Consider the following 24,133-nt stretch of genomic DNA (forward strand, 5'->3'; position numbering starts at 1 on the left):
TGTTTACTCTGCCATGGTTTCCAAACAATCCTTTTCTCCCAGTTTCTGCAGGGAGGGAAAACAAAGGTCCCACTGTGCTCCGATTCTTCAGCCACTGTGTCATGTTTCTGTGAGGGCTTCATTTAAAGAGCCACGACTTCTTACTGATAACTGGATTCATGTTCTTGCAGTGGCCCTCTGTGGAGAACGACAGTGGGACTGAATGGGATAAACTTCTGACTGCAGGATACTGATTCAACTGGCACACGTTTACTCTGCAGTGTTTATTAGAGCAAATCACAAGCACACAAGCTTTTAGCACAGCAAATGTTCATTTCACTAAAAATCAGGACTAAAACTACTAAAACTAAAAATGCACATTCAGCTACAGAGGTACAAACCGTCCTCTGAGTGTCTTAGTGAAAGGAAATGGCCACAAAGTGAGTCTTCATAAGAACAGAGGGATTCACTTTATGCTTCATGTTGAGAGACGGCTCCTTCAGAAGCTGTAACGGACACACAGGGAAATAAATCTACAGCATCAGTGCTCGAACATTTCAGCTGCATGTTTCATGACAACCACAAATAACTGTGTGGACAGGGTCCCATCAACTTCTGCAACATCTATGTATGTTCTCTAAATATCTACTGTACGTGTGTATATGCCTATATTGTTTTATATCACGCAGTTCAGTACATTTATCCTAAAGGGGCGACGTGTTTTTTGAACACTGACACATGGGCCGACCTGTTTTCAGTCTTCACTTCACACATAGTTCTTGATGGCGTAGCTGCTGTGTGTGGGTGTCCTGGCCAGTGTGTACCCACTGGAGGGGAACCTGGCCCTCTGTGGTGGGCAGCTTGTGCACAGAATGGCTCCCCCACAGAACAGCAGCCCAGATGTCACAAAGCCTATGTATATGGCCGCTCCGAGCTCCCTCTTCAGCACCTCAGGGACGCGTGGGTTGTGGAAGTCGTTGATGATGGTGTTTGCCGTCCAGGAAACAGCCACTATGGTGGTGAGGGCTCCCAGGCAGAAGGTGGCTCCAGAGCTCAGCACCAACCGAGCCTTGATCCGCGGGTGGCTCAGGCAGTTGGTGCAGCGCGCTCCCAGGAGGAAGATGAGGAAGCCCAAACATCCCAGCACCAGGCTGATGCAGATGAGGCCACGGGCCGCCTGGAGGTCCGGCGACAGGTCCAGCAGGGCGTCGTAAAGCTTACACTGCAGCTGGCCTGTGTACTCACTGACACAAGTCATCCACAGACCTTCCCAGAACACCTGCATGACCACCAGGTGGGTGCCGATGAACGCTGTCACCTTCCACATGGGCAGAGCGCAGATCAGGATGGTCCCAGCAACGCCTGTCATGGACAGGCTGATACCCAGCTCCTGCAGAGCCATGGGACACGGCGCAGACTCCCTCAGGCCCTGAGAAACACAGAGGATGGAGAGGAACAAAACATTTTCATTTTCATTCAGAATGGACAGATGAGATCTTTCTTTTATCACATGCTGACATAAAATAAACTGTGTTCTCTGTTATCAGATGTGATGACAGTGACCAGAGAGACGTTTTCCGCAAAGCTGAAGTCGTTTCCTGTAACTGAACTCATCAGATAAAAATGGAGGGATTTCTCGTCATGGAGGAAAACGGCCACTAGGTGGCACCGTGTCCCAAAAGACAAACACGGTGCCAAGGTTTCGTCCTCACTCACAACCAGCTGATCAAATCCAGTGTTTTTGAACCAAAGCTTAGGAAGGTGTCAGATCACACAACGCTTCTGTTCATTGTGTGAAATAACATCTGGGTTTCTGTCATCTTCCTTTCTGTTTTATTTCTGTTCGTGTGTATGTGTTGTGGCAGAATTACCTTTCATTTACAGGTGTATTAACACTGCGGACGCTTTAGATTTGATGGCTTGATGCTCTTCAACATCTATATTTATGCTCTTGTTGTGCTCAGAATATAGAAAGTCACTGTGAAAATAACAGCAGGAACGCTTAATTTGGAAACTTGTCATTTTCAGGATGAGTGACTTGAGCCTCCCTGCTCTCCCATAACATGAGAGAACACAGCGCCCCCGTCAGGTTGGACTGTGAACTAACACAATCAACACTTTCAATTTCTCAAATTCAAAACCACCTTTTAAAATCAATTCAAACCCAAATATCTGAGATTTTAGGGGGGAAAACTGACATTAATGATAGAGATAATGCTGCTTTTGTGACTTTAGATAATGCCCCTTTAATGACTTTCATCTATTTGTCCCTCAGTATTCATGCAGCAAACGTTGACAGTGACAGAGGAAACTTTTAAAAACAGGTCATGCTTTACTGAACAGATCAGCCAGCAGGATTTCAAGTCCCTGAGTCACCATGTTTGCTCTCTGGATGGCGATCTCTGGTGAGTACCTGACAAACTGGTTCTGCTGGTGTTCGCTTTGAATCATCACAGAAACATTTTTGAAATGTCTATAAACAAGAAGCGTGAGAGAGAAAACTTACAGTAGAAAGGTCATTTATTGTGAAAAGAATTACAAATATCAAAGATATACAGTGCAATTAAAAAATGTTTTCAACTGAAACCACCTTCCCAACATTTAAAACACAGTTTCTAATTAAACTACCCACACACATGTTCAACAGTAACATCCATGCAGCATGATTCTCCTCTCAAGTGCAAACAGTATTTCCTTCATTGAGTAGTCTGTGTGTAAGTCCTTTTTCTGGATATTTCACAGCAGCTGATTAAACTCCAAGCTTCAAAGCAGGCAGTCTTCAACCAGACTTCCTCGTGTCCCTTTAGAAATCTCAGATGTACGTCTTTGTCGGTGTCGAAGATCGGAATGAATCCTCTTTGCCATTTCCTCCAGACTTGTTTAGGAGATACTTCACAGAGGGGGTCTCATCCTCTTTGGGGGGACAGCTGGCACACAGAATCCCTCCTCCGAGGACCAGCAGTGCCCCGGCCCCCCAGCCGATGTAAAGGGAGGCCCCAAGCTCTCTTTTCTGAGCGTCTACCAGCACTGGATTGTAGAAGTTCCTTATGATTATGCTGGCAGTCCAGGAAACAGGGATGAGGCAGAGCAGTCCGCTGATGATCAGCAACACACCTGCTGCCACGGTAGCCTTCGCCTTGGCCCTCTGCTCTGGAATGAAGTTGGTGCACTTTCCACCAGCGAAAGCTACGAGGAGCCCCACGACGCCTGTGACGATGGACACCACCACCAGAGCGCGGGCCGCCTGCAGGTCAGTGCCCAGAGCCAGCATGGAGTCGTACACCTTACACTGCATCTGGCCGGTACTCTGGACCACGCAGCTCATCCAGATGCCCTCCCACATAGTCTGGGATGTCACTATGTTGTTGCCAATGAAAGCAGTGACCCGCCACATGGGCGCGCCGCAGACAATGAGCACCCCGATCCAGCCAAAAAGGGCCAGGGCACAGCCGACCATCTGCATCCCCATGGAAGCCATCGTCCTCCCTCTGAGTGTCTCTGAGAGAAAATTAACAGCTGATCAGGTGTTTGTGTGCATCTGAAGCAGAATGAGAGTGAAGAATGGGAGGTGTGCTAGCTAAGCTATCAGGACACATTAGAGGCCCTGCCAAAGAATACCAGCCGCGCAGGATTCTTTGTGTGCAGGGACAATAAAGGTTGAGGTTTCACTTATTCTTCTGCATGGAGACCAGAATTGTGTTACACGAGGTTTTGTTGGTGTTCTCAACGGGGAAAAGGATGTATGTGACAGAAAGTCCACCACGTAGAAAATGTAGGCAGGTTGAATGGATGGCGGAGAGTGTTTGAGCGACAGACACAAGACAAGTCTGCAAACAGTCAGACTTAAATGAATCCTTTCTGCGTTCAACACACAGAATCAAGGCAAACAGAGGTTCGTCTCTGTATGTACATACTGTTCGCTGATGTGTGCACACTGACGATTGTTTGAAACTAATCTGAAATGAATCACTGCTGGTTGCAAACGAAACACGGCATGTGGAAGTGTGTCACTGCTGTGAGCGCAGACACAAGATGTTTGAGGATAAACCTTTGTCTCCGCTTGTGTGGGACACGTTTTACAAAAACAAAATGAAAAAGTAAAATGAAATATCTTAAATCGAGACCATCTGTGCTTGTTTTTTGTGTTCTTAGCAGGCAGTTTCTATATGGGAGCATTTCACTTGTTCCAAGCTTTTCGTCCTTAATTATCTCAACAAGATATTTTAACTTCTTATTGAGCTTTTATCACTGGTTCTAGGTCACTAGCTAATACACTAGATATTTAACAAATCTCCCTTTTTATTGCTTTTTTTCTTGTTTTTTGCACTGTGGTAGCTGCATATTTCAAAACACCCTGAAGTGTGTTTGAGATTTTGCTTTCAGTTGATCTTACTTTCATTGTTAACATAAACAACTTGGATTCCTTTATCTTTAGTTTTATTAATATCAAACGGTCTGAACTGTGCATGTAATGTACCCTTAGGCGCCTTCAAGTATGCATAGAAGCACACGAGCTCTTAAAAAGCAGAAAACTGTTACTGGTCAGAAAACATGATCAGATGTAACCTATTTAAAAAGACATCTTATTTACATACACACTGAGCGTTTTGACTGAAACCCATTTTTCCATCTTTGATCATGGTGCATTTGTTCCATTGTCTTCTCTGACATCAGTGAGACTGGCACACCATCATTGCTCCATAACAGGTTCAGGTGGATTCTCTCTCCAATGGCAGAAGGTAATTTAGGAATGTGAAACCAGGGAAAATGTAGCAACACAACAGGGTGTGTTCACACCAGTGAAACAAACGGGTGCTGTGCTGACATCATGTTTGTGATGCCGTGTCTTTGGATCATCATAGAAATGCAGAGGTCATTTCGCTGATGTGGACCAAAAGTATTTGTAAACACGTTGTCCATATCTATCAGCTGATAAAAAGCACTCATGGAAGCGTTCTCTGATCTGACGCCCCGATCAGCAGGACGACATCATTTGTGCTTTGGCCACAACAATAACCTCTCAGATAAGGTTGGAAATCACCGAGGACGTGGTTAAAAGAAACCAACGACTGTTTGTTGGAAATGTGAAACCAGGAGTGTCTCCCGTGTTGAAGTCACCTGACTTCCCACCATGAGATTAATACTGACTTGCAGCTTTAAGGGACTTTAAGGGCGTTCATGTCCACATGTTGGGTGACAGTGTGGGACCAGAGCCCTTTTTAGTTAAGGTCAATTAATTCAGTCTCAAAAGTCTCGAAATTCCTAATTACAATGGCTGTAACTCAGTGTGATAAACGCTGAAACAGTATAATAAAGACCGTAGTCCCCAAATTTTAGGGTAATAGTGACAGTGGCTCCACCTGCTCACGTCCAGCAAATCTGGGTGTAAAGACCCTGAAATCAAAGGCTCATTTGTGGCTTTTCTGGTGTTTTTGATGCATGTTAACACAAAACTAACAACAAATTTATTGTATTAACAAGAACTGTGTGTGAACTCAAAGCTTGATTTATCATATCTCTGTGCCATTTATAGTTAGTTTCATTTTCATTTTGCATCCCCATGGAGCTCCATTGATGTCTGAAATCTATTAAAAACGCATCACTGAGCCGCATCGCTGATCTAACTTTCTTTTAATTTGAGTATCCTGTGCATTTGTGACCCTTATTTAAAGATCTATGTCAAAAGTAGGAATCAATGAGTTTGGGTGCCTGAGAGGCTGAGACAGAGGATTCATGGATCTACTGACAGCGACATGGAATAACACTGAATGATGACGGCGTCGAGAGAAACAAATGTCGGACAGTAAAGATCCCTTTCTGAAAAGGTGTTTTTGGTCAGCAGCTGAAGGGACTGTCTGATTATTTTTCACAGCGTTTTAAAGTGTCTTTAAGTGTAATTTCTAACATGGCTGTTTTTAATGTTGCTGCTCTTAATGTGTGTTCAAACTAACAAACTGTTGCCAGTTCTGGCTCTCGCTGGCACTCGACACTGTCAAACTGGTCAAACTAGTTTAACGTCTGCATGAAGAATTCGAGCAAAGGGCTGCATGTCTTTGAAAACGCTGTCGTTAGCTGCTTTCTGTGGCTGCTACGAAGTCAAAACTGTGACAATTTTATTTCCTGTTAGCAGTGTTTCTAAAATAAATGCGGTCTGTCAGAAACACTTTCCTTTGTGAAATGATGAGAGGCTGCGTCATCAGTGCATTCCTCATCTCCTCTGACATGAAACATGACCCAAGTTGTCTTATCATCTATTTTACTGTGATGCACAAGCTAAATAAAAAAAAAAAAAAAAAAAAGAGCCACTTTGACGAGAGAATTTCATTAGTTAATTGTTTTATTAAAAATCAAGGATTTCAGTAAACAAAAACAGTATTTTCACATTGCTATTGAACAGCTGACTATTGTAATATTTTTTACAATTAATTCACAATGTTTTTTACAGGTTACCAAACATTCAGAGGAAAATTAGGTTTGATACAAGCTTTATATAGAATAACTCAGTCCAGTCATCATGCCGTTGGGAGATTTTCCTGCCAGCTCTGCAGTTTCACACCACATCTTTGCATTATGTTTCTCAAGAAACACGTTTTCTTTCCTCCACCAAAGAAATCTGAATGTCTCAGAAAATTAGTTCTCACTCCGCGTCACTTTTCAAAAAAGCGGGAAACAACTCGTGGTGCTATCGGAAACTTACAAAGGAGGGTTACTCAAGAAAAGTAGAACGATTCACAGTCTTTTCCAGAAGAACGGACCTCTCAGACGTAGGCTCGGCTGGTGGCTATGGACCTGGCACCGGAGTACTTGACTGGATACTCTGGGCTCTCTTTGGGGGGGCAGGAGCTGCAGAGCAGGGCGCCGCCCAGGATGAGAAGCGCAGCCGTGCCCCAGCCGATGTAAAGAGCAGCCCCCAGCTCTCTCCTCTGGGCGTTGGTCAAGATGGGGTTGTAGAAATCCCTGATGATGGTGTTGGCAGACCAGCAGACGGGGATGAGGATGAGAACACCGGCACAGATGAAGACGATTCCAGCAGCAATGGCTACCTTGGCTTTGGAATGTGCATCCTCCACAAAGTTGGTGCACTTGCCTCCCACAACGCCCAGGATGATCCCAAAAGCGGCGACGATGATGGCGATGACCACAAGAGCTCTGGCAGCCTGAAGGTCCTGGGGTAGAGCCAGCAGGGAATCGTAGATCTTGCACTGCATCTGGCCTGTGCTCTGCGTCACACAGTTCATCCACAAGCCTTCCCAGATGACCTGCGCTGTCACAATATTGGCTCCAATGAAGGCGGTGACCTTCCACATAGGCAGGGCACACACAATGATGGTCCCCAGGAAGCCGATGATGGCCAGGGCAAAGCCCAGCATCTGTCGTCCCATTGACACCATGATGAGGTCTTGTTTGAGCTGCTAAGAACTGAACAGAAGCAGAGGATTCGGAGGTTTCAGGAGCCGGTCAGCTCAGCTCGGGTTGTAAAGTTAAGTGAAGTGTGTAGCGCATTTCCTTTGGTTATAAAGATGTCTTTGTAGAAGGTGGAGTCAGGACGTCCTTCCCTCTGACCTGAAACCAATGCGCTTTACCTGCCCAACCAGATTCTTCACATTATTCGTATGCGGACTCGGAGCAGTTTCGATCAGATGAACATCAGTCTGAAAGGACTCTATGTAAATGAGGCTCGTAAAGAGGCACCACGTTGAAACAATAATGTCCCAGTGGCCGATCTTTCATGTGACAGGCTACCGGAAGATCAGGTCCAGTCACTGGTTTCAGGTTTAAAAAAACATGGTTTCACCGGATGTCAGACGTTAACAGAAGGAGCCTCCATTTTTGGTTCCGTTCCATCTCTCTTTACATCTGTTTAGTCGTCATTACGTATTTTCCAAACTATTCTAGGAATTGACTTACATTTGAATGAAACTACTCACACCGATCAATGTATCAGTTGATTGGATCACTTCAAAACTCTTTGGGCTTTTTTAGCTTTTTCACAGTGTTCATGTCTCATGATTTATAGAAGAAAATGTGTATTCTGCCTCTCACTCATCCACACATAAACCCACAGACGGGCTCTGACCGTAACATATTGTTACCCTTAAAATAGTGACGATGTGTTGGGACAATGACTGCACAAACAGAAAAGTGAATATGTCACAAACATTTTATTAAAATGCTTATAACAACAACAATAAAAATCTCAAAAATAAAGGGCATTTACAGAAATCAAACACATTACAAATCATCACTATTTACAAAATCTGCTCTGTATGACAATATGACAAGGAAATACAGCGACATTGAGCAATGCCACTTTCACAGCCATGTTGACGCTCGTATATCAAGACTTCTTAAGCTAGAAAGATTTCTAATTTAGAGCACAAAATCAATCCAAAAGAAGAAATGAAAGATTCATAAAACTTAGGTCACACTGGCTGCTTTAGTGAATTCACTTTAAGTCCCAACAATGCACTGGGATACATACCATCCTTTTGAATTACAAAGTGTACTTTGGTGCAATTTTACTTTCTAAAGGCATAAAAAGCTCCTGGAGACATCCTGGCAGAAAACTCAGTCTTTGTCCTCTTTCTGTCCTTTCAGATTTTAGAGGTACTGTCCAGCAGGGTATGTGTTTGGTGCCGCATATGGTTTGCTTGGCACGTATGTCCCGGTGCTTGTGTATGGTCGGCTGGATGGGGGAACATACACAGGACCGTACACTGAAGGGTTTGCCACTGGAGCTGCGTAGGGGTACATTTGGCCCGGTGGGTAGCCTGGATATCCATACATGGGTTTTTGAGGAGGGCAGGATGTGGTAAGGATGATCCCTCCGATCAGAAGAATCGCAGCTGAGGCCCAGCCGATGTAGATGGAGGCTCCGATTTCCCTCCTCTGTGTCTCAATGGTCAGGGGGTTCTGGAAGTCTGTGATGGTGATGGTTGCAGACCAGCAGACGGGGATCAGGATCAGGACTGCAGAAGCAATGATGAGACAGCCGCCTATGATCACCACCTTGGCCTTTGATGAATCTTTTCTCAGGCAGCCGGTGCACTTAGCTCCAATGAAGGTGATGATGAAGCCGATGAAGCCGAAGACGAGGGAGATGATGACCAGGGCTCGGGCGGCTTGCAGATCCCTGGACAGCTTCATAACAGACTCGTTCAGCTTGCACTGCATCTGCCCGGTGCTCTGCATTACACAGTTCATCCAAAGACCGTCCCACACGATCTGGCCTGTCACAATGTTGGCTCCAACGTAGGATGTCACTCTCCACATGGGGATCCCACAGGTCACCGCCGCCCCAACTAAGCCTATGAAGCTGATGACCTGACCTGCCACCTCCTTGCCAATCCTCCCCATGGTGAAGCGGCCTTGTCTGCGTCAGGAGCGATGTGTTCCAGCATACAGGACTGGTTCTCTTTCGGAGTGATGCAGCTCTCTCACTCGTTGTTTGTCAGAAAATGCAGAGGAGGAGGGCTGTCAGGTGAGTCCTTCTCGCCAAACAAGATTCCTCTTCCTTGAGCTAGAGGAGTGGCAGTCCTTTTTAAACAATGCCTTGCTTTTGGTCTCGGGAAGCTCACTTTCATATGCAGATTTCTCTGCAGTAAGGATGGTGTTATTGGATGGACTTAAAACCATTTAGTGACTCCAAATGCGTTGAAACCAGCTCAGACTGTGAACAATGGCAGGTGATCAAATTACATTGAGTTGTTGTTTTCACAAACAGGATCTTTGTTCCGCTAATTTGAAATCAGGGTAGCGGTGGAGCATTTAAGACAATGTCCAGCCCCACATGCAACTGTAAGCAAGCACAAAAAAGGAAATGAGGGTATCTCTTTTCATCAAGTTTATGTTCTTACTTTATTTTAGTCTAAAACTCTAAAGATAAAGTTAACATTATTGTGTTTGACACCACATTTAGACAGTTTTGGAGGGAAAGGATTGCAGTAAATTGTGAACTGCTATTATCCTCTCTGCAAAGCATTTTCACAAAATGGGACACTGCAACAACCATTTCCACACACGGATCCAGTGAAGAAATCTGTTTTGAGAAAGCTGATTATAAGAGGACAAAACCCATGATGGACACTTGAGGACTGAGGACACGACAGATTGGTTTGTTCACGGTTTTTACCAGTCTGGTCCATCATGCATAAATTTCTTTACCCTTTTGTAAAACTCCAAAACTTAAAAATGTACTGACTGTATGACGAAATGACTGTATTATGGAGGTGTTTTATTCTCTATTTTGTTTTTTAATGGAATCTACATCACAGCAATAACCTCCACTATTTTTTTCCCTTATTACTTTTTCCCTCTCACATCTCTATAGTACTCTATAATATACTATGAGTATATAAGTCAGCAAACAGAAATCATCCAGTGACGATATAGTTTATTTACAGTAACAGGACATCAGAAACACAGATATACACAGATAATACAATATAAATGTGGAATTTGCAGTGTTGAAATGAAAAGAACAACATAAAAGTGCTCAGACTTTCCTTAATTTAGGAGCGTTTTTGCAGGACAGAGCAATTACCAACACCCCTAAGACAGATGTAATCAATGCAAAATTTGCTCAAGCTTGCTAATTTGCAGAAGTCATATATGAAGGAAGCTGTACTGTTTTCAGCATGTATTTGCTGAGATGTTACCTTCTGAATGTGAAAGCCTTACAACAATCGGACTAAATATTTCCACAGATTAACTTAATCATGATTCTAATCATAGTTATTCATCAAACAGCCACAGTGCAACATGGATTTTTAAAAGGCTGTCTTTAATTCTTAAAGCTGAGACTGAGACATGAATATAAACCACGTTCCTGTTGGGGCGTTTATGCCTTTGGTTAAAGGTTACTTTGGCACACACAGTAACCACGATCAAAACTCAGGCTTCATGCGACCTCAACAGTCCGTGCAGGAAGGGCTACACATATTCTCTGGATGTGGAGACTGACTTCACAGGTGTGAATTTAGGAACGTAGTGGGGGTGTTCATGTTTGGGCGGGCAGTTCCAGCACAGTAGCCCCCCTCCCATCAGCAGCAGTGCAGCAGCCGCCCAGCCGATGTACAGCGCCGCTCCTAACTCGTACCTCTGGGCTTCAATTAATAACGGGTTGTAGAAGTTGGTGATGATGGTGTTGGCAGACCAGGAGACTGGAATGAGACAGAGCAACCCTGAGACAATGAACAAAACTCCAGCCAGGATGCAAGCCTTCGCCTTAGATCTCTCCTCCTCGATGCAGTTAGTGCATTTCCCACCAGCGATTGACAAGATCAGTCCAAAGATTCCAGTCAGGATGGAGATGACGATCATGGCCCGAGCAGCCTGCAGGTCCTGGGGCAGAGCCAGCACAGAGTCATAGACTTTGCACTGCATCTGGCCTGTGCTCTGCACCACACAGTTCATCCACATGCCCTGCCAGATGGTCTGAGCCGTGATGATGTTGGCTCCAATGAAAGCAGTGACCTTCCACATGGGCAAGGCGCACACTACGACGACCATGAGCCAGCCAACCACAGCCATCGATATACCTATGATCTGAATCCCCTGAGAAACCATTTTGCCGGCTTTGCTCCTCGCACATTAAAATCCCAAAAGAAAGACAGATGGACTGATGCGAGCTTGTATATATAGGTTGTTGTGTGAGAAGAAGGCACACAGACATGAGGGTATGTGATACCACAGTCCTCAGCTCCTATTGGCTGGAAGGAGTTTACACACAAACAGAGACCCAGTGACCTTTAGACGCGCTGACCGGTCTGAATCCAAAGCTTCAAGGTCAGATACAAACAAGAGATATAAACTGTTTCCTTATCCATCAACATTGTTCTGTAATTGACAAAAAAAAAAAAATGAATAAAAAGTTTGGCTACAAGCACACCTTTAAAAGCTTTAATCACGATAAATGACAGACGAGTAACTAACCCATTTTTTCCCAAAAACTTATTAAATGTGGTACAAATCCAACCTGTTCAAAGGGAAAACTGGATAAAACTAATGAAAACACTGAAATGAAATGAAAACACTTTCTGTATCTGAAAATTTTATTTCTGATTATTAAATTGAAGGTGATAAAAGCACTGATTACTTGAACATGATCAAATGTGAGGCACTGTGGGAATGAGGCCATGCTCCTCAATGTGTTTACAGCAAGGGGCACTGTTGGACAGGTAATGACTGGCACGTCAGGCATGTCAGTTTTGCTGAAAAAAAAACAAACAAACAAACATGCGTCTCATGATAATCTTAACCTTAACCATAATAACCTTTTATTAGATGTGCATATAACTAATTCTGTTGCTTTTAATGTGATTATGTTGTATTATAAAGTAGTTATTCACATAAAGGCTCACGCTTCTTGTGTAAAGAGACTTTTCAGAGCAAATGAATTCGGTGTATTTTACAATTTATTAAGTATTTATTTTGAGAACAAGCTGACAATATGTAGAATTTGTATTACTTTTATAAAATTTTTATTATTGCTTTTATAGTTATTAATCACCTCAAATGTTATGGGTTGTGTCCAGCTGAGCCCCACCTTATGTCTCCTTTCTGAAGCCTCTTTAGCTTCAGATGAAGCTGTTTTAATGACATAAAATCTAAAAGAACATACAAACGTGATAATTCAACATTGATTAAAAAAAAATCTTTATTTACAGACAGTTGCGCATAATACACACTTTGTAATGAAATGATATGTGAAAGGGCACAAATTGAAGAAAACAAAGGAAAACCAATAAAAAATCATTTAATCGACATGTTCCAGTTTCTATCTTTATCCTTTTATTCACTCCCGTTGTCTCCATGTCCACAAACAGTTGTTCGGGTGTGGCGCACGTCTCTTTATCTTTCCACTGATGGAACGAATCCTCAAGTGCTATAACTCAACATGAAAGTATCAAACCAAACTGTGAGTACAATAAAATCTCTGTGAAATTCAAGTCGTGACACATGAGTCAATTTCACGGACCATGAAGCGTTTAATTCAAGTCTGTTTTCAGTCTCTGGGCTCTGTCGTTTGTCTTCTGTCCTCAGACGTAGTCCTTGGGTCCAGTTGAACGAGCAGCAGAGTACTTGGCGGAGTAGTTATCCTTGGGAGGGCAGTTGGCGCAGAGGAGCGCACCGCCCAGGATGAGGAGGGCGGAGGCCCCCCAGCCGATGAAGAGCGAAGCTCCGAGCTCCCTTTTCTGAGAGCCCCCCAGCATTGGGTTGTAGAAGTCCCTTACGATGGAGTGTGCGTTCCAGCACACTGGGATGAGGCACAAAATACCAGCAACGATGAAGCTCACGCCAGCTGCCACACAGATTTTGGACTTGGAAGACTCATCTTCAACACAGTTGGTGCATTTGCCCCCTGCCAGGGCCAGGAGGATGCCGATGATGCCAACAAGGATAGAGATGATGATGAGGGCGCGGGCTGCCTGGAGGTCCCGGGAAAGGGCCAGCATGGAGTCATAAACCTTGCACTGCATCTGGCCTGTGCTCTGGACCACACAGCTCATCCAAATGCCCTCCCACGTGGTTTGAGCAGTGACAATGTTCTGACCGATGAAAGCTGTCACTTTCCACTGGGGCAGGGCGCAGACAACGATGGTCCCAATCCAGCCAATAATGCACAGGGCAGTGCCCAGCATCTGAAAGCCAGCCGACACCATGTCTCCTCACAAAACTTCTCGTCCGGTCGTCCAAAAAAAAATGTCCAAAGGCTGTGTCTGTGGAAGTCAGCAAAGGTTTGCTTGCAAGATCCCAAAGAGTAAATGTTTGGGTAAGGTTGGAGCGGGTCTTTTATACACTTACTTGGGAGGGGCTTGACACACAGATACTGTCACACCGAGCTGTGACATGATGACTGCCCCCCCTTCTCCGCTCCCAGACGCGGGCATGTGTCATCATGTCAGTTTTTGTCTGGCTGCAGGTGGAAGAGCCACACTGTGACTCACATGTACTGAGATCAGTTTGGCAGACTTTAAAATACCATCAGCCACACCTTCAAAATTGTCATTTTGGCCATTAGGAAGTTTTTTTGTCCTGTTTTATTTTGTGCATGTGTTATGTTACGTGCATACTGCTGTTTACTGTTGTCAGGAGAAAGCCATGATTGTGCAAATTGTCAGTTTTGTTTAAAGATGGTGACTTTTTATTTTTCTGTTCATCCGAGTAGTTCTCAAAATGTTTCCTAGATTGAAAGATACTCCACCTCTGTAGGCTCGAGATGAGCACTTAGCATTTCATTCATTACAAAGTAAACATTTTCAGAGTTTCAGGGCTCAATCAAACATTGACTTTTGGTTGGTGTAGTTCAAGTAACATGAGTCATTTCCATTTCTTAGACTTCCAAAAAGCCTTAAAACTATGGATCTTTTGAAAAGAAAAATCCTTTTGTCAGAAATGTGCCAGTGATGTTGTCTTCTTAACCTTTGACCTTTGGTCTCTGATCTCTTCAGCTGTGGGAGTTTCAGTTTGAGACAAAGACGGGACACACAAGCTACTTTGTCTACTTTTCCTCAAGCGCACACACTGAAAATTGTATGAGGGAAAATGTGTATAAGTGCATAAAAATACTTCTTTATTTCATTATTTCTTAGCTTTAGAATAAAAACTTTAGAACGTGGAAATTGATAATATTCACTGTAATTCACCTTTTTTTTTTGGCATCTTCTGCAGATATAAAATCACACTAACTGCTCAAAGATAAACGCAGCATATTGATAAGATGTTTATTTTGCCCTTATTAGCTAAGATGCTTTGATAAACTATAAACTACAGAGAGCAGCTGGTTGGGTAAATGCTGGTGTTAATCAGCCCCTGAATCCAATGCATTATTTATTGCACAAATGTTTACAGTCCACATTACATCTTACACTGATTTAAACAGAATGGCATCGCTGGTGCAGCTAAAGGATACGTCCATGAAAATATTTTAAAATGACTCAAAATGACTTCAATTAGATATTTTCTATGAGCACGCATGAGCAGAAAAGTTGCACAGCAGGTGAAAAACAGAGATGGTAGCTGACCTTGCAGTGATGTCAGTCCTCAGAGGCTGAAGGTCGCAGTCTTTTCCTAAAGGCTTTTCTTGGAGGAAAATGCGGACTCTGCAGACCGGGGCTCCCACTTGATTTATCGATAGTTTTCCTCAGCAGTGACAAGACAGCAGGAGGGAGCTGTTGGGGAAATGGCGAACACTATGCCAAGTGATTCCAGTTGACAGACTGTTGCAAAAAGAGGCAATAGTGAGAGGGGGCAAAGAGAGGTAGAGAGAGAATCAGATTATTTCAGAAATGAATAGAGGCTGTGTTTGAGAGCCAAAAGTGCCGTTAGGACTATAATGCCTCTATTTTATCCGAGGTAGGATCATTAGAGCTACCTGGGCCTGGCTATGGAGATTGGGTTCCACACACAAGGAGGAAGAAAGGAATTTCCACAATTAAGAATCTGAGGAGAGATGGTTTCAGGTCCTGACGGCCTCAGACACAATTCACATTTCACAAACAAGGATTTAGCACACATGCAGCACTTCAGTCCCCTACAGAGCACTGCATCTATTCAAAATCAGTCCAGAAAGTCTAATAAGGTCGTGCTAAACGTTGCCGGTTATGTGAAACTTTGTGGTTTTTAAAGTGAATGACTGTTAAAAGCTGAGGATGTAGACGGTGATGCATTTTGCTGAAGTAATTAATGGTGCCAGAAAACAGGAATAAAGCACAAAAGTTTCGTCGCCAAGGCAGCTTTGAAAAAGGGAACATTACAAATTTTGACGCAACTGGTGAAAGATTTGACTTCATCAGCCATGTGAAAATGCCAGAGGGAGCTGAGGTGACATGCGTCAGCAGGCAGTCTGAGGCAAGCCCAAACCTCACAGTAACGGCTGGCTTTGGCTCGCACCCAAGTGTCCAACCCTTCAGTCAAACTGGCTGGGTCATTATGCACATCAACCTGCAAAGTAAACAGGTTCAAGTGTCTTAATTTAGCTGGTTAGCATTTTCACCCACAGCCAGGTTCCCCAAGGTTCAATTTAAATAAAGTTAACTGACAAAATTAGACAAATGTGATTATAGTTACAGCCAAACATTCAGCAAAGCTGGGAATGCTAACTTCCACAGAGGCAGAGCAGGGACTTCTGCCACAGCCTCACCTACTTCCAAGGTGCATGGGGAAGAAAAAAACAGGCTAAAGCTTGAGTAACACTTGTTGTCTGTATAACAACTTTATTGTCAGACCATCACTTTGGCTCGCGGCCTTGAATTGAACAGAAGAAGGCTGCGTGTAGCTTAAAATGTAAGATTCAAGTCAATTTGTCCAGCACAGGGAAACATGTTTCTGAAATATTTAAATGAATCAGTAAATAACTCTGAGTGCAGAGGTGCACTGTCGCTTCGGCACGTCTGCGTGGGGCTCGTCCAGGTTAACTGGTGACTGCGATCGGTGCAGGTGAGCGTGAATGTTTGTCTCTGTGTGTCAGCCCTGTGATGAACTGTCCACGGGGTTTTCCAAAGATAAGCAGTAATGGAGTTCTTAATGACTTTCCACCTGTTCAGTTTTTCAGACAGACAGGTGAAAAGACAGGTTTCATGACAGGGCTGGGAGGCGACCGACCAGGGGCCCTCACCAAAGGGCCCCATAAAGGAGGTCATGGTATTTTAAGCAGGCCTTGTGCAGCATTTTAAGGTCATTGTAAATTACTAAACTGCAGCGTCCAGGCATGAGATCTGAGGATGAGATGAGCCCCAGGCTCCCTATGAAAATATTGATATTTTGTTAATGTGTGATGAGAATCGTCCAAGTTACAAAGAAACTACGAGTAGTTTCATGTATCAAAGCAGGAAATATGACGGCGTCACAGCGAGCCCTGAGGCCATTCTTCAGGTACAGTCACAGTTTCAGTGGGTATTTTCAGCACACCAAGTGTCTTTGTAGGCTCTTCAGTGACTCATGTCATGTTCAGACATGACACTTCATCACATGACACAAACAGGAACCTGAAGTCTTCACAGTGTGTCTTCACATAACAAACAACATACTGTCACTTTTTGTCTGTTTTGTCCATTTCTGCTTTCAGGACACAGCGGCTCACATCCTTGTTTTTTGTCACGTTCGTGACTCGTTCGGCTGCAGATCTTGTCTGAAGTTTGTCTAAATGAGAATGTCAGGCAAACATGCGCAAGTCAGGCAGTGCAAATGTAATCTAGGCTGATGTAAGAGACGTACAATAGCTTGTTGGGATAAAACCCATTATGTTTGAGAAATAGGGAGTGACTGAGGATTTGTATTTTGGCCTGGAGGCATCTTCAGCTCCTCATTTGTGTGCACTGTTAGCTAATAGAGATCAGGGCTTTTTTGGATTTGAACAAAACGCAGGAACAATTTTTGCATCCTTATTATTTATTGCTTTTTTATTAATTACATAACTTCCCAATACATTCTGTTTTCATCATCCATCTACTGCACTAGTAGTCGACACTACTAACATTAACATTCAGACACATCAGTGGTGAACTGAGCACAATAACAACAACATCTAAAGAAATAAAGGCCTGAATTAAATATAGACAGAATTGGTCACAAAGAATATTCTCATATTTGTTAATATTCAGTGTAATGTGAAGAAACAACAGCCTACACTTGACATGAGTACCTCATGCGAACCGGTCAGACTCGCTCTCGCTCCCATGACAGGTGGATGTTTGGCAAGTTGCTCTGCAAGTAGCTACATGTATATTTCCAGGAGAAGGTCTAATAAAGCAGCTGCACCTGCAGCAAAAAAGGTACATAATGTGTAGAAAAACATCAGATAGTGGTCTGTTGTTCAGAGATAAAGATCAACGGAGATCTGGTGCATATATCTGAAGCATCAAGCAGCAGCTGTGCATAAGATAAGCACGAGCATGCATGTCTTTCTGTAACGTTCAGTGGACTGAAACTAATGTGGTTCATTCAAAATTGAAATGATAAATAATGAAATCCAAAGGAAAGTTCAAATCAACCCGAGAGCAAATAATAAAATTCAAAAGTAAAATCTTGCAGCCACACAGAGTCAGACATGAAGACGTAACACAGGTATAATCTGCATGACTTTGTTGAAAGTCTGTCTTATATAATAGGGTTTTGGACAGATGTTTTCGGACAGACGGGTGCAAAGAGTATTGCAAAAGTGGAGATAAAACAAAGCTAAAGTGTGAATCAGCGTCATTGTGTCAGATTGAGTAAGCAGATCTTGTCTGATTTGTAGAAAATAACAGTCCTGTTCTGTGTTGTATATGTTTCCTAATGATGAGCAGTGTGTGGTAACAATATTTCCAGAATGGAGCAGTTTAGGGATCAGTGGTATCGTGTGGATTGTTTTACATGTTTTACCACTTACAGTAGGCTATGTCCATCTTGTATTCTTATGTATTGAAAACCTGTTACCAGCAGTGTGAATCCACGTGTAGCTGCTGCTGGATGAAGATTAAAAACAAAGCACGCCCGTTGTGACTCTTCTTCATCTTCCACCAAATACAAGTGGATTACAGAAAGCATTAGCAAATCATGTCTGCCATTATGATTCAAGCTTTTATCTGACTAACTGGCAAACCCCAGAGTTGTGTTCTGAATACAGGCTGTTTTTCCTTGGAAGCAGAAACTCCCTAACTCTGAGCAGCCTTACACTGCTGCCAACCGCAAATTAAAAAACCAAAGGGAGAAAACCAAAATTGACAAATAGTCAAGCGATAATACATTTTGGAAAGGAATCAGAAGGCGGCTGTGTGTGAAATTCCACCCTTTAAAACATCCCTGAAACCAGCTACGCTTGTGGAATAGTGTAATAAACATCTTTATAGAGCAGTTTTCACATCAAATGACAGTGTTTCACACAAAGTGGGAAATCACAATCAGCAGATTAGAAAATCATTAGATAAACCAGATAAAATGAAAATGAAAACTGTGTTGAAATGCATGATTTAAGATGAGAGCTAAAGTTTCTCACTCAGCCAACTACATTTTTGTCTGACACCAGAGAAGCACACATGCTGATCGACTGTCGCTGAAACTAAACAGACGTTTTCTGCAAAACCAGGATCAACACGATGCAGTTGGAGTGCAGGAGTGGCTCCCCCTGCCTGTAAAAACACACACCTACAGAAGCATGCACATCAGCAGTTTCTAGGAAGTCTTGTTTTAACGGACCAGTGTGCAAGACGTAGAGGGTCTAAGATCAGAGGTCCTTTAAGTCAAGGAGCCTAAATCTATTCCAGAGTGAAAAGCTTTAACGTGTGTCTGACCTTCATCTGTAACCTCCTCTTTGTACCTCTTCATCACAGCATCTTTTTATGATAAAAACATACACAGCTTTTCTCAAAACTATTTTACATATGTCTTATATGGACTTACCTGCAGTGGACGTCATGATGTCAAAGCAGTCGTCTTTGGTGCACTGGGGTCTTCTCTCAGCAGACCAATAAGACCTGTAGAAATGTCTTTAAAGTTTGATTATCAGCAAAGTAACAGTCTCTCATGAACTGTACAAAAGAAGTGCAGATACATGTTTTTGATATGGAAAGAGTTGATTCTTCTTACCGATGTACAATAATACAAAATCCCAGTGATGAGATTTGCCTTTGAAAAGGTCCGGATGCGATGCAGGTGTGTGTCTGTATTTGTGTGGGAGGATGGGAGGGTGTGCCTGTGTGCACATGTGTGTCTGTGGATGGAGTTAACCACAGGACAGCAGAGACACTCATCCTGACCGCTGACCCCAGGTAACCCCTGTTAATGAGAGGAAAGCCTGTAATGACGCAGAGCTCACCTGTCAGCCAACCTCAACGGCCCCGTTGTCTATCAGACGACGTGTTGAGCACATGTTCCCGCCTGTTGAGGTGTTCTTTGAGTAACTTAGTGTGCAGTTTGGCAAAAGGGTGATTTTTCAGAGCTTTTTGCACCTTAATTTGCTTTTTTGTTTTTGTTAAATTGACTTAAAGAAATATTTTAGCCTAAAACTAATTGTGCTGTCTGTCGTTTGAGGTTCCCAAAACACGATCACACACAAAGGGCGTATTGACTGAGGGGATTAGTTAGGCAGACGACCTACCATCAAGTCCCAGGTATGCGTTTGTGGTTAGACGTTTGCGATGGTGTGTCCCATGGAGATTCAAAATCTGTTTATGTCGAGGATAAACTACCAGGCTGATGTTCTCAGTGCATTTTTAGAGAGTTTTTTTTGGATATCTAACCATGTATGCTCAATTTTAAGGCCCACTAACAATGAGGCTTGTTGACCCACTCGGTCTTTTTTTTTCCTCCCAGGAGGGATTATGTAGCTGACCAACAGAAAAACAAGGCCTGTCATTGTTGCTCTTTTTTCTCGTGCAGACATCTCATTCAGATGGTGACTCAGCATTTTTCTTCAAGGTTGTCACACGTCATACAGAGATAGAGATACGTTCTTTTTCTCAAATTCAAAAGACTCAAATTGAGCACTGAAACAAGCATCTTAACATAGTATAAGTCACTCAGAAGTGAGTACGTAAACGATTGCTGTAAACACTGCGTCTGTGCGAATGTGGTCTGGATTTAAGACACTATCCACCCTAAAATATATTCAGTATGATTACTGTTAGACTCTATCGACACTTGACAAATATGTTTTCAAAAGAGTTTTCCATGGTTTTCCCACATGACGCTAATTCCAGCTGAATGCAGTTTGGTAGAAAATATCGAAGTGTCTCCGTTTACAAATGCAGTCTGAAGGTAAACATGATGCCACCTTAAGCAGACTCCACCTTCAGTCGTCTAAGCTTTATAAAGAAGGTAGAATCTGTTTCTCCCTCTCACTTTCTCTCTCACGAAAAGTCTTACGCAGGACTTTGAGCCAGCGGGATCCGATATCGCCTTCATCTCAGGAGGGTTGAGCCTTTGGACACAGAGGGCCTTCTATCCCTGGAAGAGAGTCTTGTTCTGCTCCTTCTCTCTCCTCAGCTCCAACTATGTACTCTGCAGGCTTGGAGATCCTTGGGATGATCCTGGCCGTGGCCGGCTGGCTGGGGGTAATGGTGGCCTGCGGCCTGCCCATGTGGCGGGTGGCTGCATACATCGGTCAGAACATTGTCATCTCTCAGGTGATCTGGGAAGGCTTGTGGATGAACTGTTCGGTGCAGAGCACAGGCCAGATGCACTGCAAGGTGCACGACTCCATGCTGGGGCTGCCAGCGGACCTGCAAGCAGCCCGCGCCTTGGTCATCGTCTCCATGGTGCTGTGCATCGTGGGCATCGGTCTGTCGGTGGCCGGTGCTAAGTGCACCAACTGCAGTCGAGATGTGAGCAACAAACCGCGGCTCGTGGTGGCTGCTGGAGTAACCTTTGTGGTGGCTGGACTGCTGCTGCTGGTGGCAGTGTCCTGGACGGCGCACGCCATCGTCCTAGGCTTTTACGACCCACTGCTGGAGGAGACAGGGAAGAGGGAGTTTGGTAATGCCCTGTACTTTGGCTGGGCTGCCTCCTGCCTGCTCATCCTAGGGGGAGCCCTCCTCTGTTGCTCCTGCCCACCCATAGCAGCTACAGTGCCGAGTGGCGGTGGCTCGATGCCTCCGCGGGTGAACTACTCACCTGTTAAGACCATGTCAGTCAATGGATACACAAGGAGAGACTATGTATAAGCATGTGGCATGTGGGTGCAAGATACAATGACCAGTGTCGGATGTTCGGTGACTCGGATGTTAATGCAGCGTCCTGGGCATTAACTGTGAATCACTGACGCTCGTCTCATGACGCATTTTGTAATAATTTCTGCAATGGTGTGCATGTTGTGTTGTTTTTCATGTTCTGTTTCAAATATTAATACATTTTACTTGTAGTTTTTGGCTTTTTTTTCTAGAAAAATTTTAAAATGGTGTCTGATCTTAAATGCATTTACACAATGTTTATGCAGATGATTTCTGATTAAAGCAAAAGATTCCAAATTAAAGATCCAAACGTCAAGAATTAATTCATTTTCAAGCGTTCTTCATTGCGGACATACAGTTTGTAAATCTGCTCTTTCATGTGACGCGAGTCAGAAATTGGTGCCTAAACTAAGTTCAACATAACAACTACGCCTGCATAAGTTCTGCTGTGTGCAGAAACAAGGGCAGATGCCAGCCGTAGAGTTCAGCAGAGTCTGAGCAATAAGAGCCGTACTGGTGCACGTCGAAATTAGGTACTGTATTTTATTTCAATGTAAATGGAGTCAAGAAACAATGGGGGGCTTGTTTCAGAAGAGCACCTTATGCTTCCCTTCCATTGTAGCCTGTGTGAGAGTGAAACTGAGTCAGAGATAAAGGTTTCCAACTGCAAGGGGACGCAACCTGAACTGTAACTGAGTCCAATTTGAGCCACAAAGACCCTATTGATCAGGGGGTTTATCTTCCTCCCCAGGTGGGATTCATTGGAATAAAAGTGTGTGTCCATGCTCTAAACAAAAAAAAAATCTAAATGGCAAAACAAAATCAGGAGATTTAGCAAAAAAACCAAACAAACAACAACATTTGTTGGTAAAACCTCTACAGTACAGGAGACGTTATGGGCCTGCATCAATGTTTGTTAGTGCTGCTCATCAGCTTTGTTTTAATGTCTAATAAACATTTAACAAAGCTGACATTTTTAACAGGAGATGGCCTCCTTTTCAGATTTTCTAAAATCCTGTTTAGGTACTTTCAGACTGTTTCATGGAATATTTTTACCACAGCTCATAGAAGATATGTAGACTTCCATGGTAACAGTCGCCCTGAACTCCCTACAAACAGTACTGAAGAAATGAAAGAATAACAAGCAAAGCTTGAAAATATTTCTTGCCTTCTTACCTTGTTTTGGCCTCAGCAGTGAGGTTAATGATCCAAAGGAGTTTTAAATATGCTGAACGCTCCCTTTGAGTGACCCTGCAGGCAGGATTGTGTTACTGAGCCCAGCTGTGCAGTCAGAAATGCAATATAAGAGTACCAATGACACTTCATAGGAGTTGCAACAAAACACAACAACAAACATGATTTTCTCCGTACAAGTAAGAGTGTACAAATATGAGCATATGACCTCATGGCAAGTAAGTGACTATAAGAAATGAAATGTTCTTTTTAGTCTCCTTCTTTTTTAGAAATTGCATGATTTAAAAACTGTGCAGATGCAACGCAGAGTGTGACGGGATCCTGCTAAGACTACCGGAGGGGTGCATTTAGAAAGGTCTTTTTCTGTGGCACGTGCAAAAGTTAAACGGAGGCTGAAACTCCTGATGCACTCTGACCTTCAGCACAAGGACACTGATAAGACCCCCCACCCCTGTGCACACGCACGCTGACTTTCAGCTCCGCTCTCTTTGTATGACTGCTCCTTGGAATCATTACAAACATGTCTGTGTCCTTACAGAGAGTCATATGTTATCCATAAATGGTTTTCATCAGAGTCCTGTGTGTCTTCCATGAAGATGCATGTTCAGGGTGGGTTTGGGTTGTTTGCACTGCAGTCCCCAAATGTGCTCTCTGTTACTATCTTCCCATGCTAGGCAGCTGGGAAAAGCACACCCCCCAACATCATGACATAATATTTCATCATCTTGTGGTTTCTAAATGAAATTCTTTAAAGCGCCTCTGATATCTGAAGATCTGTTTTGGGTGGAGAGAAATAACATTATGGTCTATAACGTGTCTTAATGGGAGCTGCTTCTATTCAAGGGATGCGTCAGAACCGTAACTCGCTAAAACGTTCTGTCAGGCGTTGTTACTGGAAAGGCTGCGAGCGTCATCCCTCTCAGAAATGTTGAAACAACATTACTCCTCATCCACAACATGTGCAGCCTGTCGGTATTTCCAACCCAGTATTTATCAGCGTCAGTATGGCAAGACTGCTGATAGCTGTGATACACTTTACATGAATTTCTCCCACACACCCACAACCAAAAAAACATCCCATGTCCTATCATAAAAGGTGATACGGTGAATGGAAATGTGCAGACCTTCCACAGAACTGATGCTTTCATCAAATTCGTCGGAATTCTTTGGAAGGATAGACAGATACAGATATACACGGCAGATAATCAGAGTACTCCCGCTGCTTTCCAAAGAAGTATCCTGACCCATGTAAACCCCCTTTTACCGCTTCCATCATGGCCTTCCTTTCCTCGTCCTCAGCACCATTTCAATCA

General features: G+C 43.6%; 5 protein-coding genes across 6 annotated transcripts; 1 reads left to right on the top strand and 4 right to left on the bottom strand.

The window, feature by feature from the left end:
• Nucleotides 1–346: 346 nt before the first annotated feature.
• Nucleotides 347–15,114, bottom strand: LOC143323806 (claudin-4-like). Its single transcript, XM_076735904.1, has 2 exons — nt 15,006–15,114; nt 347–1,408 (listed from the first exon to the last, which is right to left on the bottom strand). Exon 2 carries the CDS (start codon nt 1,379–1,381, stop codon nt 746–748), a length of 636 nt encoding a protein of 211 aa, XP_076592019.1. The 5' UTR covers nt 1,382–1,408; nt 15,006–15,114; the 3' UTR covers nt 347–745.
• On the bottom strand, nt 2,576–15,088 carry LOC143323805 (claudin-4-like). The gene is made up of 2 exons (XM_076735902.1): nt 15,006–15,088; nt 2,576–3,477 (listed from the first exon to the last, which is right to left on the bottom strand). Exon 2 carries the CDS (start codon nt 3,455–3,457, stop codon nt 2,792–2,794), a length of 666 nt encoding a protein of 221 aa, XP_076592017.1. The 5' UTR covers nt 3,458–3,477; nt 15,006–15,088; the 3' UTR covers nt 2,576–2,791.
• Nucleotides 6,370–11,607, bottom strand: LOC143323807 (claudin-4-like). 2 transcript variants are annotated; one of them, XM_076735906.1, is made up of 2 exons: nt 8,713–9,441; nt 6,370–7,145 (listed from the first exon to the last, which is right to left on the bottom strand). In XM_076735906.1, exons 1-2 carry the CDS (start codon nt 9,334–9,336, stop codon nt 6,738–6,740), a joined length of 1,032 nt encoding a protein of 343 aa, XP_076592021.1. In that variant the 5' UTR covers nt 9,337–9,441; the 3' UTR covers nt 6,370–6,737. The 2 variants fall into 2 exon arrangements, with proteins under 2 accessions (XP_076592021.1, XP_076592020.1); XM_076735905.1 differs by lacking the exon at nt 6,370–7,145 and adding an exon at nt 11,078–11,607 and having other exon boundaries at nt 8,194–9,352.
• Nucleotides 12,620–13,725, bottom strand: cldna (claudin a). The gene has a single exon (XM_076735723.1). It carries the CDS (start codon nt 13,641–13,643, stop codon nt 13,020–13,022), a length of 624 nt encoding a protein of 207 aa, XP_076591838.1. The 5' UTR covers nt 13,644–13,725; the 3' UTR covers nt 12,620–13,019.
• Nucleotides 15,115–20,951: 5,837 nt separating the features above from the next.
• Nucleotides 20,952–21,620, top strand: LOC143323176 (claudin-9). The gene has a single exon (XM_076734867.1). It carries the CDS (start codon nt 20,952–20,954, stop codon nt 21,618–21,620), a length of 669 nt encoding a protein of 222 aa, XP_076590982.1.
• Nucleotides 21,621–24,133: the final 2,513 nt, after the last annotated feature.

Source organism: Chaetodon auriga, chromosome 7 (genome assembly GCF_051107435.1).
Source record: "Chaetodon auriga isolate fChaAug3 chromosome 7, fChaAug3.hap1, whole genome shotgun sequence".
Taxonomy (NCBI): Eukaryota; Metazoa; Chordata; class Actinopteri; order Chaetodontiformes; family Chaetodontidae; genus Chaetodon; species Chaetodon auriga.

What these genes read in the sequence shown, in the direction of transcription:
- LOC143323806 (XM_076735904.1), bottom strand. Translation starts at nt 1,381, where the DNA reads ATGGCTCTGCAGGAGCTGGGTATCAGCCTGTCCATGACAGGCGTTGCT.
- LOC143323805 (XM_076735902.1), bottom strand. Translation starts at nt 3,457, where the DNA reads ATGGCTTCCATGGGGATGCAGATGGTCGGCTGTGCCCTGGCCCTTTTT.
- LOC143323807 (XM_076735905.1), bottom strand. Translation starts at nt 11,547, where the DNA reads ATGGTTTCTCAGGGGATTCAGATCATAGGTATATCGATGGCTGTGGTT. An exon ending in TTATTAATTGAAGCCCAGAG is followed by an intron (nt 9,353 to 11,077) that starts GTACGAGTTAGG and finishes CTCCTGACGCAG; the next exon opens with ACAAGGCCGCTTCACCATGG.
- cldna (XM_076735723.1), bottom strand. Translation starts at nt 13,643, where the DNA reads ATGGTGTCGGCTGGCTTTCAGATGCTGGGCACTGCCCTGTGCATTATT.
- LOC143323176 (XM_076734867.1), top strand. Translation starts at nt 20,952, where the DNA reads ATGTACTCTGCAGGCTTGGAGATCCTTGGGATGATCCTGGCCGTGGCC.